Below are 16,453 nucleotides of genomic sequence, written 5' to 3'. Positions count from 1 at the left end.
TCTGCCTGCACAACCACCCCCAGGTCCCTTTCATTCTCTACCACTGTCAGTGTAGTACCACAGAGTTGATACATTGCTCTGGGGTTGCTGTTTCCCATATGTAGTACTTTACATTTATCAATGTTAAACTTCATTTGCCACCTCTCAGCCCATCTGCTCAACCTTTCCAGATTCTGTTGCAGTAGCATAGTGTCAGTAGTGTCCTTGACAACCCTGCCAACCTTCGTATCGTCTGCAAATTTGGAAATTAAGCTTGATATACCATCATCAATATCATTTATAAATATAGAAAACAATAATAGACCCAATACTGAACCCTGAGGGACTCCACTAATAACATTAGTCCACGATGAACAGTGTCCATTGATTACCACTCTCTGTCTTCTCCCCCTCAACCACCCCTTTATCCATAGCAGCAATTTGTCTCCAATGCCACACTGCTCCAATTTGTGCAGCAGTCTTCTATGTGCAACAGTATCAAAAGCCTTTCTAAGATCCAAGTATATAATATCAAAGTTATTCCCTGCATCCAGTTCTTTTGTGACTGCATCATAGTATCCAATCAAATTGGTCAGGCAAGACTTCCCCTTAACAAAACCATGCTGTGTCCGAGCTATAACTGAAGTCTTGTCTAGATGATCCTGCAGTGCTTCTTTAACCAGTGCCTCCATTAATTTTCCAGGAACAGAAGTTAAACTAACAGGTCTATAATTACTTGTGTCGCCCTTTGATCCTCCTTTGTGAATTGGGGTCACATTTGCATATCTCCAGTCTATGGGTACTTCCCCTGAGTCCAAGGAAGCTCTCATAATTATGGCTAAGGGTTTGCTTACTTCCTTTGCTGCCTCCTTTAATATAACTGGATAGATCCCATCCACCCCAGGTGCCTTTCTTGTATTTAACTTCAATAATTTCTCCTCCACTTTACTCTCAGTTATTACAAGATTCTCTAGCTTACTGCCAGACTTGAATACACCTCTGGCATTCCCCTCGCTGAATAACTCCTCATGTATGAATGTCGATGCAAAATATTCATTCAGTTTGTCACCTACCTGAGCAGGATCATCAACAGTTGACCCATCGATATCAAGTGGACCAATCTGATTCATCCCCTTCCTGCTAGAGTTTACATAAGTAAGAACTCTTTGCTGTTTTTCTTTGCATCCCTTGCCAAAGATTTCTCGTAATCTGCCTTCGCCTGGCTAACTTCCTTTGTAACTTGGTTACAGATCAACTTGTATCTATCATAGGCTTCTGTGTCCCGTGTTAATCTGTATGTATTCCATGCATTTTTCTTCTCTGCCATATGTCTCATTAGTTCATCTGACATCCACTTAGGCCTAAACCTTGAACAATATTTCTTAGTTGGTATTTAAAGCCTAGTAGCTTCCAAGATAAGTTCTTTGAAATCTTCCCATTTTGAATTTGCTGTTGGTAACATCATCAGTTGGTCCCACTGTATAGAATTTAAATACAGTCTCAGTCCATCGTAGTTGCCTTTACGAAAGCAATAACCCTTCCCTTTACCCCTAATGGTAGTTACCTCTTTGAGTAAATCCCACTACAGCACACTGATCACTGCCACCTAGTGGTTCATTTACCTGCAGATTCTTAATGCATGAAGAATCACTACTGATAATCAAATCAAGAGTATTACTCCCTCTAGTTGCCTCCCGAACATGCTGATGTAGAAAACAATCATCCAATAAATCCACAAAAGCCTTGCTAGTGTGTGAGTGACCAGCCCCCAAATTCCAGTCAATATCTGGGAAATTAAAATCCCCCATTATAAGACTCTCTGATTTGCTGGCCCACTCTATTTCCCCATATAGTTTCTTATTATACTCATCAGAATCATTAGGCCTATAGCACACTCCTACTCTCAATTTTGATCTCCCAATGCTTATGTCACACCAAACTGACTCGACACTGCACTGTCCAGCTATGTCGACTGGCTTCACTTCCTTGGATTTTATGTATTTTTTAACTAATAGCATAACCCTTCCTCCCTTCCTACCCTGTCTATCCTTTCTGTAGACATTGTACTCCCCAAATTTCAGTTCTGCATTCCTTATATCTGTGTGACACCACATCTCTGAAATCCCCACAATATCTGCCTTTGATGTTTTGAGCAATGCCTCAAATTCATCAAATTTATTTACTAAACTCCTAGCATTGTTGTACAAGCAAGTATACATGCACCTGTTCTTTTTCTTAGCTACCCTAACACAACCTATGTGTTTATTTGTACCCAATGATTCCCAGCAGTCTCTGAAATATCCTGCATCTTATTTTCCAGGCTGCGGCTCATTCCAATAGAAGCAGTGCAAGAATCACTTTCACCTCTGCCAGTGGCTACTGTTAATCTATTAGTCCTGTAGCCCCCCAATCTAGCAGTTTTCCGACCCACATAACACTGCCTCGATAGCATCAGCAAACATTCTTGCACCCTTTCTATTTAAGTGTATCCCATCCCTGTAGAAGCAGTCTCTCTTGTTAACAAGTACAGACCAGGCTGAAAAAAATTCTACCCCTTGAGCCTTGCACAATCCTTCCAGGGGCGAATTGATCTACAGGGCTCTCGTCATATACTCCCTCCTATCGTGTATGGGCAGAATTGCAGACACTTTCAAATTCAACCCAAATTCACGGCTTTTTTTCAACAGTGACCTGTACTTGTTAAGTAATTCCGCCAGTCTCCTACTCTTAATATCATTAGAGCCAACATGTACAACTATATCACCTTTTGTGCCCTTAAAAGATGATATCTGCTCTACAACGTCATCAACCTTTGCCCCTGGCAGACATACCCTGGTCCTGTTCCACCTATCCTTTTTACAAACCATGTTCCCCGTTTCCCTGACAATAGAGTCACCAACAACTACTAGTTCCTTTGGGACCAGCGCATTCTGCCTTGGGGACTGCCGCTGTGTTGCGAGATGACCAAGTGCAAGCTCTGGCATTGGTGTGGGCAGCTGAGAGCTTGATGGGCCCCCTCACTTTTACCTTAGTGTAGATTTAATGTAATTTTGCACCAAGCCATTCAAAAAATCTCCCATAATTGTGTGTATCGATCGTTTACTACTGAAGAGACAGGAAGTGAATGAAATAGTCAATAAGAGTTTAAAAATTAATTAGATAGTATGAATCAGAGCTTTAATACTCAATATGTTCTACGTTGATAATAATATTAGTAAAATAATAAGAGGAGTTTACCTCAATATAGTACGTAGAACACTTCCGTATGATACCTTCCAGAAATTAAAACAGAAAAAACGAAAAAAATCGACAACTTACCGGTACATTAGAGTAAAATATAAATAATTAAATAATCAATTTAACAGAATTCAAATCAATTTAAAACAATTAAAAATCAAATTAACACAATTAAAAGAAACTAACAAAAATATTCAAAAAGATTTTCCTTCCTGAAGCTGACAACGCTTTTCGATCATATGTTGTGATCACAGGAATGAAAATTACCGAATCAGGTTAAACCTGAAACTTAAATAGTGATTATTTGTCTTCGCACATGCGTGTAAAGGTCCACGCATCGGAGCATATACGGTCAATGATTGAGCATATACATTTGACACCTTTTCGACCCCGTATCACATATTATGGGAGGTATTTAGACGATGTTCTAGTTATTACTGATAGTAGTACTATCCAAGACATTTTACATTCGTTTAATAATATTCATTCTAGACTCAAATTTACATTGGAAAGGGAGGATACGGATACAATGTCATTAAACTTTCTAAATTTCACTCTTACCCGGGACTCGAATAAAATACAATTTAGCATCTATCGAAAACCTACAAACACCGATATGCTTCTACATTATAATAGCTATCACCCATTCACCTACAAAAGATCGATTATCTTTAATAAATTTCTAAATGCCTATAAATATTCAACGACAGAATCTGCTTTGGACTCAGAAATACAAATATTAACTAGCAGATTCTTAAACAGGGGTTATTCCATTACCACAATAAACCGAATTAGGGTACCGGCTAAGGATAGGATAAAAAATACTACACCAATCAACAATAGTAATATCAAAAAATACTTTATTTTTGTCCCATATGTTGAACAGTGGCACAAACAGCTTAACAGATTCTTTAAAGATACCGAATTTAAAATTGTAGCTAGGCCAATACGGAAGTTCCACACTATACTGAACTTTCTTTCCGCGTTCGCAACACAAATTAATGATCTGGTATACAACATTTCTTGCGGTGGTTGCGACTCGTCATACCAAGGTTCGACGCAATTTTCTCTTAATATTCGTGTAAATCAACATGAAGCCTCAGTTTGTGCTTCTCATTCAGCAGCGTCAGAATTAGCCTTTCATGCCATTAACGAAAAATGTACTTTTTTATTTAACGAGGCCAAACTACTTAACGTTCAATGTAATTATACGCGACTATTAATTGCAGAAACCGTTGAAATTCAATTACACGACAATTCTGTTAATGTTCGGAGGCCATATTTGATCTCCAATGCGTGGACCTTTACGCGCATGCGCGAAGATAAATAATCACTATTTAAGTTTCAGGTTTAACCGGATTCGGTAATTTTCATTCCTGTGATCACGACATATGGTCAAAAAGCGTTGTCAGCTTCAGGAAGTAAAATCGTTTTGAATATTTTTGTTAGATTCTTTTAAATGCATTAATTTGATTTTTAATTGTTTTAAATTGATTTGAATTGTGTTAAATTGATTATTTAATTATTTATATTTTACTCTAATGTACCGGTAAGTTGTCGATTTTTTCATTTTAATTTCTGGAGGGTATCATACGGAAGTGTTCTACGTACTATATTGAGGTAAACTCCTCTTATTATTTTACTAATATTATTATCAACGTAGAACATATTAAGTATTACAGCTCTGATTCATACTATCTAATTATACTTATATAAAATAATTAATAAAATAAAATTTTACTTTGGTCCTGTGGAGTCATCACTTGAGTACGTATTTACTTAAGTGATGACTCCACTATCCGTTTCGTCCACAATAAAAACTAAATCAGGGTGGTAGTTGCCTTCATCTATTAAGCGTTTAAATTCGGAAGGATACTCTTCCACCACTGCAACATCAGCACTAGCAGCCTCACCAGACACTTTCACATTGTGAATTTTACAACAGTTTTTAAACTGATGAAACCACCTTTTGCTGGCCGTAAATGTTTCAGTGCTACCAGACTCCTCACATATTTTGTCAAATAACGACTTTGCCTTGTCCAGAATTACCACCTGTGTAACAGGAATGTTATTTTGGTTCATATCATCAACCCACAACACTTAACAATTTCTCCATTTTTTCCATTGTCTCACTGCATGAATAAGTTGTTCTGGAGGATGATTTTATCAACATTGTTCATAATCGTTGATACAGTAAAAGATGCTAAACTCAACGCACTTCCGACCAATGCTCACCAGACTCCATGTGACGATCACATCCATTTTCTCCTTAATTGTTAGTATTTTACACTCTTTTTGGTACCCCGGCACAGAAACTGCCCTATGCTTAGGGCTCATGGTTACACAAAAATTATTATTAATGAGAAATAACACTGTGTAACCCGTTAACAATTGAGGGAAAATTCACAATGAAACGAACATGGCACACTGGATGTAAACAAAGAACCCCGGGGGGCTCACATCTGGTATGGGCTTGGCACACCCAGGGTCCTGAGCTGGATATCATCATTCTTCTCTTTCTTGGTAATTCCCTTCTACTTTTGACTCTCTCTCTCTCAGGGTAACTTGGGAATTTTTTTTTTTCCTGGTGCAGCATAAGCCTCAGGCTTCCTTGCACCTTATGGCTATTAATAATAATAATAATAACATTTGGCATAGCTATCATTCTACCTACAATGCACCACGAAAAACAAAAGAAACACCTAGTGCATGTTTGGACTTGCAGGTGTTGCTGCAACGTGTTACTGAGTTGATTTTTTTGTTCTTTTCAATTTTTTCAGGTAATATTTTGAAACAGTCGTTAATGTGAAAAGTTGTAAAATGGACCATCGTAAAACGGGACCTACCTGTAATGGATTGTGTTAGAGTAACTAAGAGTAGGTGTATGTATACTTGCACATACACCAATGCTAGGAGTATAGTAAATCAATTTGATTTACTATACTCAATAGGTATATTTTTTTACCGCTAATTATAGGCCTTACATGTATATTTTTTCACCCCTAATACTTATATTCAAAAATTCTTATTAAATTTCATCAGTTGTATAATTTCCTTGGTATTCAGTTTAAGAAATAATGTAATATATGTTTTTCAGACTGATGTAATGTTCAATCATTATTTTGATAGCATTAATCTGTTCTGATACTCTTTCTATTTTGCAAATTCCATATTTTTCTACATAATTTCACATATGGTTATATACAGGGTGTTTCAGTTAAACGTTTCAGAACTTCTAAGAGGGGTAGGGTACATCCTGACAACTCGAAATCATATAGCAATGTGGGGTTGGAAATGCTTTCCTGAAGCGGTGTTGTACACAGAAGCACCATAAAAAAAAAGAGACCGTAAGTGAGAAATCGTTTTAATAATACATGAAAAGAAGCAAAAGGTACATGGAGTAAAGTAAGTGTTCGAAGTTTCTTCCACGGGCTACAATGCACGGCTCACATCTCCGACGCATGGACATCTGAACATTCTGGAATACTCCAGGCGAATTTCGAATTTCTTGAACAAGAACGCCAAGTTAGTAGAATGGATGATTACACGAACGCAGAGTTAGCCGATATGCATTTGGCGTACGGGGCTGCAAATTGTAGTGGGCCAGCCGCACAGCGTTTGTACGCGGAACGATATCCGACGAGGCGTATTCCCAGTCATAATTTCTTTGCAAGACTGCACCAGAGGTTAGCTGAGAGAGGTTCATTTGAAAGAGCTGACAGGGACAGGGTAAGAACAGCACGGACTCCAGCCGTCGAACAGAATGTGCTGCAGCATGTACAGGGGAATCCAAGAACGAGTACACGAAGTCTAGCAAACGCAGTCGGGGTTTCCCATTGCAGCGTCTGGAGGATTCTCCGAGAACAAGACATGCATCCGTTTCACGTGCAGCGTGTCCAGACACAGCAACCGGAGGATTATGCACCTCGTATTGCTTTCGCACAGTGGTACCTTGGAAAATGTGCTACAAATCCCCTTTTTTCCTGCTGAAGTGTTGTTTTCCGATGAGGCATCCTTCACAAGGGAAGGAATTTTCAACACACATAACGACCATATCTGGGCGGTCGAGAACCCGCATGCAATACGACGTCGTGCAGCACAGATTCGATTTTCGGTCAATGTATGGGCCGGTATTATGGGAGATCACCTCATCGGACCTTACCTGTTACCGTGTCGTCTAACTGGACCTATCTACTTGATCTTTCTGCAGCAAGTATTGCCACAACTTTTGAGAGATGAACAGATTTCTGCATCGACGCAACAGACAATGTGGTTCCAACACGATGGAGCCCCTGCCCATTATAGCGGAGATGTTCGTAACTACCTGGATGTCAAATTTGGTCAACAGTGGATCGGACGTGGTGGTCCCGTGCGTTGGCCTGCTCGGTCACCCGACCTATCATGTCTTGATTTTTATTTTTGGGGTCATATGAAATCGCTAGTTTATGACACCCCCCTGTTGACAATGCTGAGGAGCTGGTTGCAAGAATCGCAGTAGCTGCCGAAGAAATTCGAAATTCGCCTGGAGTATTCCAGAATGTTCGGATGTCCATGCGTTGGAGATGTGAGGCGTGCATTGTAGCCCGTGGAAGAAACTTCGAACACTTACTTTAATCCATGTACCTTTTGCTTCTTTTCATGTATTATTAAAACGATTTCTCACTTACGGTGTCTTTTCTTTATGGTGCTTCTGTGTACAACACCGCTTCAGGAAAGCATTTCCGACCCCACATTGCTATATGATTTCGAGTTGTCAGGATGTACCCTACCCCTCTTAGAAGTTCTGAAACGTTTAACTGAAACACCCTGTATATATATATATATATATATATATATATATATTTTTTTTTTTTTTTTTTACCTGATATTCCATAGGTTGGTGAACTAAAAGCAGTCTGGCCCCCAAAAACTGAAGCACTTGATCCTGACCACAAGGATGGAATAGTAGTAGTAGTGATGACGGTGGTGATAGTGGTGGTGGCGGTTGTGGATAATGGCTGATGAAGCTGGCTATCCAAGTCAGCAAGAGCTGCATACCTATCTGGTGGAGGAGGTGCAGCTGCTTTCTTATGAGGATGACCAATAGATGGAGTAAATACTGAAGGAGATGATGACGATGTTAACGATGATGATGATATTGTAGACACTCCAAAAGTTGGAACAGTGGAAATAGGAGCCAACTGACTAACTGTTGTCCTAGCTGGGAGTATCACTACTGGTTGAGTATTAGGAGCTAAAAAATCAGGGAATTTAAATGGTCACAACAGTCATCTCTTCATATAGTTACATTTTTATATTGTAATAAAATAAAAATATATATATACAATCAGTCCTTATATATAACACGTGTTTACACTACACAAATTCGATCATACACGATTTATGAATAGGGGAACGATATCTTATATAACACGAACCGAATTTGCTTATGCACGATTCGCCTTTGTGTTAACAAGAAATGGCAGTCGAACGCAGAATCACCCCAACCGAACGCAAACACGATAGGAATGAAGAGAAGATTCTGAAATTGTATTTATGTTTTTTATATCAGTGAAGGGGAAACACATTTCACCATAATAACGTAAAAACCCACACAATTCCAGCTATCGGTATTATCGCAAATGCAATTAGATCGAGTTTACTACCAGTTTATAACAGATTCCACTAGCAGAAACGCAACTGGAAATTGTTTTTATTGTTTTATGGTAGTAACCCCTAGAAATGTGCTTTAGTAAAATATGAGGTTAATAGTGTATCTCTGCCTTTACGGTGTTGTTTATTCAGTTGCTACACACGCGCAGCTTTGTTTGTGTGTATCAAGCGTGCCTCCTTTTGTAATTTTGCTTTAATCCCTAAAAATGAGTAAAATGGTTAAAAGGTGTGAAAAGGAAGCATCCTGGTGAAGACACTACAGATTCAGAGAGAAAAAGAAAAGCAATATCTATAAACAGAGGCGGACTGGGTCCAAAATCACAACGGCCTCCGGCCCACCGGAGTTTCCCCAGTAAGGCTTATGGCCAGTCCACCTCTGTCGATAGAGGAAAAAATATGAATTTGTGAAACGCTTTGAGCGAAATGAAAGACCATGTGATATTGCACGTGCTACAGACCTAAATGAGACAACGCCGAGAATTACAAAGAATGCAGAGAAAATAAAAATAACTTTCATAGCAGGAACAACTCAAAGTGTAATTAAAAACCATCAGATTAAGACACAAAGAATTGGAAGAGGTGGAACGGCTGTCATCTGTTTGGATAGAAAATCAAACAAAAAACAAGTCTGCTGACAATAGAAGCAAAAGCATTAGCAATATTTTATTACGTAATAGTCATAATAAAATACGTAAGTATTTTATTACGATTATTTATTGTGTTTGGTAATGTTTTGGTTACAAATGTGTGTTCGGTCTTGGGTAGTCAGCACCTAACCCTATTTTTCCCATAGGGCCTGTTGTTCATATTGCACGATTTTGCATTGCACGAGGGTTTCTAGGAACACAACAATCGTGCTATACGACGACTGACTGTATATATATATAGTGATTTAATAACATTTCATATTGCAAAAGTTAAGAAATAAAATACATATATCTGCAAGTAGACATGATGATATCAGCTAAAATAGCCACCAAAAGCACAAGCCATTCTTAAACACACACACACACACACACACACACACACACACACACACACACACACACACACACACACACACACACAAACTAATCACCATGTTTGTGAACTACAATCTTATATTAGGTCATTCTTAACTTTAAGCCTTTACAAGCATCACAGACCAGTCTATTCCTACACAAAAGGTTGTTAATAATGCAAAACCAACTCAGTGTGTGCGCATATATATAATAATAATATAATATAATAAATTTTCAGGGGATGTCAGTCTGGATTTTTTTATAACTGGCTCATGAATTATGCCAAACTGTCTTGCATTCTTTACACACAAAAATAAGTCACACAGTTTTAGATCCAGAAACCTGGGGGACACGTCATCTTTACTATCTCATCCCACCATCACTAAAGCAGTATGTTACTGATATTTCCAAATGGGGGAGAAAAAAAAAAAAATTCTGCTTATACTCTGGAGTGACCAAATAAAGTCAGGAGTTCACAAAACAGAAAATACAAGTACATTCTACTGCATTTAGTACTCATATGACTTTAACCACGGTCACTCAAAGTGAATGTGCTCCTGTACCTTCACACTAGACAATTCAGCTATGGAGAAGGTGCACCATTTTGATGAAAGATTAAATCATTGAAATTTTCATGTTGGGCATAAGCAAATTATTTAATATGTCCAGGTGAGTGTCACCATTGATCATATTTCCCTTAAAAAAACAGAAAGGACCTAACTTTTTTTTATGTGAACTGTCATGTGGGTTATCCTTTTTAATTTCTCTCTCTAAATCCTACACATGCAGTCATATGAAATATTTAGTTTTTCAGTTAGGATAATTTTCCCTGCACCCCTTTTAACTTTATTACAAAAACAAGCTATTTCTTTACCAATTATTCTTTCTGGCCATTACAGGATTTTACTTTACAGACATACAGATCAAGAACCTATGTTTCTTCTTAAACAACTTTTCTGCTTTTGTGTTCCTGCTGCTTTTATTTGTATAAAATAAGCAGAGAACTCTGCTTTTTAAAAAAAAAAAAAAGGCTAAATATTTTCTGTAATAAATGTTGCACATATTACAGTAACAAAAATTAAGTTAAACATATGACAGTTGTATCTAAATTGTTCACATATTAAGCCAAGTAAAAATCGGTAGCCACCTAACAAAACATATTAAGACTAAAGAAATTGCATAAACAATCACATTTATTTAGATATACAGAACTTTTCTTTGAGATGACACTTTTAAGTGCATTCAGCATTTGAGCCACTAGATTTTTATTCAAATTAGAAGTGATTCTTTTAGATTCCAGTTTATTTCTGAAGAGAAAATGTCAAATTCTTATCTTGTTTCCTTCAAATGGTAAACAGCTTCTTAAACTTTATTGAAAAATAATAATAATATAAAAAAAAATATATATATATATATATATATAAGTGATAGCTTTTATAAAAGGTGAAATGATCCACAGTAATGAAAGAGAATAATTATTGCTCATTATTGCCATTATAAGGTTAATAGGGTTACAAACTTCCTCATTATTGCCATTATAATAGGGTTACCATCTTCGACACTCATAAAAAGAGGACATTTACATGTTTTGGGATGAATAAAAGAGGAAAAATATGTTATGCAAATAATAAAATAAAGACAATGTAAACCACATTTACTGATGTTTAGGATTAGTACATTCATATTTGTCTTGAGAAATTATTTCTTTCAATAGCTCTGGATTGCCTCTCAAATATGTGTAAAAATCAACGCATGAGATGTTTGAAATTGTACTGCAAAAACAAAATACCTTTTACAGAATTGACATTTAACCTATTCCTTTCTTTCGTTCACTGACTTTGCATTAGAGAGAATACTCTCTCTACATTTGCATTGTGAGGAGGAATTGTAAAGAAAAAGTGGGCAATTTTCAACAATTCTGAATGGAATTCAATATTTTTTGAATTACTAAAATATTTGGCCCACTTTCCATGTATAAGCATGTTTTTAAAGTCTTTATTATTCATTTGACCCTCAAAAAATTTCTTCAAATTGTTAAATTGGTCAAAACACTTAACATCATCAATTGTTACCCCTTTGTCAATCAAGTAGGAAATAGAACATTCTACATCGTTCCAGCGATGGCAATCTGAATAAATTTAAAGAATTGGTCACATTATAAGAGGGGACTGACACACAAGATAGGTAGATGTTTTTTTTTACAGCGTTTATGACAGCTTCCAACTATTTTGCTTAAAAATACTGAAAATTGTTAAAAAAAGATTTCATTACATTAAACTAAACATATCTTGAGTATTACTGCGTGATATATAGAGTATTACATAATAATGCTGTTATTAGTGACATTTATCGATGCCATGTTGAACACATGCACACAGAAAGACTAATTACTGTACAAGCAAATAAAGTGGACAAATAATACTGAATTTAAAAAAATGCTGAGGACAGCATGTGAGTTCAATGATAAATAGCTGAAATTTGTGTGGAGCAGCCTACTTGCCTTCAAAAGTTCAACTTAAAAAAGAAATAACTTCACCTGGAACAATCTTTGAAGTAAACAAAACTGCATGATTAACAACTCCTAGAATTTAGTCTCTATCATTCCATTCCCAATGCCAAAAATCAAGAGAAAGGGGAGTGACATCTGGGTTTATTCCTTCCTGAGACATTAAAAAAAGTAATATAAGCAAGAAAGCATTTACACAGAACAGACATCAAGAAATGCATAGCACTTTCCAGAATTGACCACTGAATCAGAAGAGCATTAAAAGTGGGATTGTGAAATAAGCAAAATTGTTAAAATAACAGTTTTATATGAATATATATATAGAGGAAAAATACAAACTGAAAATAAACAGCTAATTAGACCGTGAACTGTAAAAAAAAAAAAAAAAAAAAAAAAAAAAAGTTATTTGCTAGTTAGCGTAGAAGAAATCTTTGTGTTTACCAAGTTCATCTTATATGCAAATAAATGGGAATTCATTATGAACATATAAAGCAGCAGCACAAATCAGCTCATGAAACACTTATACAGACAAAACAGAGTAATATAATAACAACAATATAAATAAAGAAATTTAAATCTGATTTTTTAATACAAGTTTTAAAACCATGCTAGAATTATACTCACTTGTGTTCCCAAATACATTAGTGAAGTCGGCAAAAGCATTATTTGCTGTGCTAACACCTGAAAGAGTGCAGAGTTCGAATTCGTAGCAATGTTAACATTAAAATCTACTGCTCTTAATAGTTTTTATTCATTCATAAAAACATGGCTATTTTAAGTATTTTATATGTTAAAATAAGTCTAGAAAGGTTTTACAAACAAACATGACATATGTATTTTTATAAATAAAATAAAGCTGTCAAGAAATTTAAAACAAAACCATCTAATGTGTGAGTGCACAAAAGGCAGCAGATGGCCAAAGTAAGAAATATATCACAGCAGAAACGTGTAAAGCTACATACAATAGCAGTTTCATCACTTGTTTGGGAGTGTCTGGATTTCAATCCAAGTCTGAGACAGGAGGAACTGTTGGCATTGACGTGTAAATGGGCTGTAGTCAGTCACTCTCCAATGGCAGGAGTTTGCCTTTATGAATTATTCTGAGCTTTTTCAGCTCATACAACATGCAAATCAGCCAAGGAAAGGAACACACACTTGTACAAACAAAAAACAGGGTAATATAATAACAACAATATATATAAATAAATTTAAATCAGATTTTTTACCGTTCTATACTGTTCTTAGTAGTTTTTATTCATGAAAACACGGCTGTTTTAAGTATTTTATATAAGTAAAAATAAAAGAATTATGACATCAAAGAGTGCATAAATTTAAAACAATTTAAAACAAATTTGAAAAAGGATAGCTGCAGGATAGATATACAAAAGTTTGTTTTCAGACAGAGAATAACTGGTTGTTGGAACAAGCTTCCATTTGCTATTGTAAATAGTAATTAGACAAACATGGCATATACACCGATGAGCCAAAACATTATATCCTTATGCAAATCGAAGCAACTGCAGGTGAACTAAAGTGCGTGCACGTGCGCGGGTCAGGACCTGGTATAAAAAACACCTGATACTGAGCTCCGTTAATCAGCGTTACTCTTGTTCTTCGGATGGGAAAGTCAGCGGACTTAAGCAAGTTTGACAAAGGCCAGGTAACTGGGTCAGAGCATATCCGAAACAGCACGGCTGGTGGGGTGCTCACAGTCAGCCATGGTTAGTACCTACCGAAAGTGGTCTGAGGAGGGGGGAACCCCACGAACCACCAGCGAGGCGGTTCGTGGGGTTTCCCTCCAGTTGTTGGACGACTGCAGCTCATCGATGCTCTAGATCAGTGGTCCCCAACCTACGGACCACAGGCCGGATCCGGCCCCCCACATTATTTTATTCAGCCCGAAAGACTATTTCATCCGCTTCGTGAAATTTATTCTATAGAAATCTTTTTTGGTTGCTACATATCGTATATAAGGATATTTTTAATCAAAATATAATGTAAGTGTGTCCAAATATAATTTTGTAACATTGTTGCAACTCTGTGTGATTCCACTTGGCAGCAGTGTTTCTTGCGATGTCGGAAATCCCAACAGTGCGAGTGCCCAAGGCTATAAAAGTTTATAGCCTCGAGTATTTCCGGCAAACACAAGTTATCAAAAAGTGAAATAGTAAAGTTAAAATAAGCGACTGTTAAAACAATTGCTAAGCACTAATCTAAATATTAATCAAGTATTAGTGAAAGAATTGTATGCAATGCGTTCTTTGCAGTTTGCAATGTAAAGACAAGTATGCATATTAATCTTTCTCCTGGTCAGCTATTCTCATTCAGACTATAGTCGTCGGGCCGCTGCACTGATTATCATGCACAACAATTTATTAGTGCTATTTGTATAAATGCATATTATTTTTAATTTTATTTAACTTTGAATTTTTAATTTTAGCGAATCAAGATGTCAAGGAAAAGAAAAATTGATTCCGAATGTCGTGTCTTCAATGAACTTTGATCGATTAATTATTTTTTTATAAGGGACAATAACCGATGTACCTGCCTTATATGTAAGGAAGCAGTTTCTGTGTTGAAAGAATATAATTTGAAACGGCATTATACGACAAAACATGCCTCAACTTACGATAAACTTCAAGGAGTTGCGAAACAAGAAATTACAAGAGCTGAGCTTTGATTTCAAGAAGCAACAACAACAGATGACATGTTTCACTAATCAGAATTTAAATTTAATTAGAGCTAGTTTGCGAGCATCTCAAATCATTGCTGAAGGGAGGGCTTTTACTGATGGTGAGTTTGTGAAAAGAGTGCCTATCAATTGCAGAAGAAATATGCCCTGATCAAGTTAAGCACTTCACTGCTATAAGTTTATCAGCGTCAACTTTAGCAAGAAGAATCGAAGACTTGTATGCTAATGTTAAAGATCAGGCTGAAACAAAAAGTTACAGATTTTATAAATTTTTTTGATTGCAATTGATGAAAGTGAAGATATTACCAACACACAGCACAGTTACTCATTTACATACGCGGTATAAATCAAAATTTTGAAGCACAGAAGAACTTGAAAGCTTGAAGAATAGAACCTCTGGTGAAAACATATTTTATAGCGTATCAAAAGTGTTTAAAGACCTGCAGCTTGACTGGGAATTGTTGACAGCAATTATGACCGAAGGTGCAAAGAATATGGTTGGAAAAAATATTGGTTTCATCAGCCATGTTAATAAATATTTTGATTCCAAAAACATCAAAAGACCTATGTAATTTCATTGTGTTATTCACCAGTAATCGTTGTGCGGTAAATTTTTGTTTTCGAACTCAATCATGTCGACTATAATTAGCATTGTGAATTTTATATGCAAAAATGGCCTGAACCATCGTCAGTTTAAAATTTTCTTGGAGGAAATCGAAAGCAAATATAGTGGATTTGTTGTATCATACGGAGGTGCGATGGTTGAGTCGCGGTAACGTGTTAAAAAAATTTTTTCAACTCAGAACCGAAAGACATATTCATGAACGAAAAATTAAAATCAGTCCCAGAATTAACAGACTCTAAATGGTTATGGGAGCTTGCATTTTTAACAGATATTTGTGAACATTTGAATACATTGAATAAAAAACTTCAAAGTCATGACTACTTGTAAATAACCTGTTCTACAATATTAAAGCATTTCAGACAAAATTAGAATTATTTAAAAATCAAATTGAACAAAATAATTTTTTTCATTTTTGTGTTGTGGAAGTTTATATAATAATATGCCCAATTGTGATTTTTTCTACCGACAATTTTGTCCAAAATCTTGAATTATTGATGGAAGCATTTGTTGATCGATTTGTTGATTTCGAAAACAATAGAAAATTATTTACATTATTTCAGAATCCATTTGATGTAAATGTTTCACAAATAGATAAAAGATCTACAATTAGAAATCATAGATCTTCAAAGTAACGATAACCTGAAAACATTATTGAAAAATGAAACATTAATTAACTTTCATAAAACTTTGACAGAAAATGAATTTCCAGCATTAAAAAAATTAGCAAGAAGAATAATTTCTATTTTTGGTAGCACTTACCT

The 16,453-nt window shown here is 36.1% G+C and overlaps 1 protein-coding gene across 2 annotated transcripts in view; it reads right to left on the bottom strand.

Moving 5' to 3' along the window:
* LOC150091096 (uncharacterized) overlaps positions 1 to 16,453 on the bottom strand; it is a 95,438-nt gene that overhangs the window by 14,285 nt on the left and 64,700 nt on the right. The window contains exons 5-6 of one of the 2 annotated variants that reach the window (XM_090374240.1): positions 13,000 to 13,056; positions 8,078 to 8,449 (exon numbers count right to left, since the gene is read on the bottom strand). In XM_090374240.1, coding sequence (XP_090230366.1) covers positions 8,078 to 8,449; positions 13,000 to 13,056 — 429 coding nt within the window. The remainder of the gene's footprint in view (positions 1 to 8,077; positions 8,450 to 12,999; positions 13,057 to 16,453) is intronic. The other variant, XM_090374249.1, reaches the window with a different exon arrangement.

This window comes from Mastigoproctus giganteus, chromosome 1 (assembly GCF_048544385.1).
Source record: "Mastigoproctus giganteus isolate SK-2022 chromosome 1, ASM4854438v1, whole genome shotgun sequence".
In the NCBI taxonomy this organism is placed as follows: domain Eukaryota; kingdom Metazoa; phylum Arthropoda; class Arachnida; order Uropygi; family Thelyphonidae; genus Mastigoproctus; species Mastigoproctus giganteus.
This window is presented reverse-complemented; position numbering and strand designations above follow the sequence as displayed.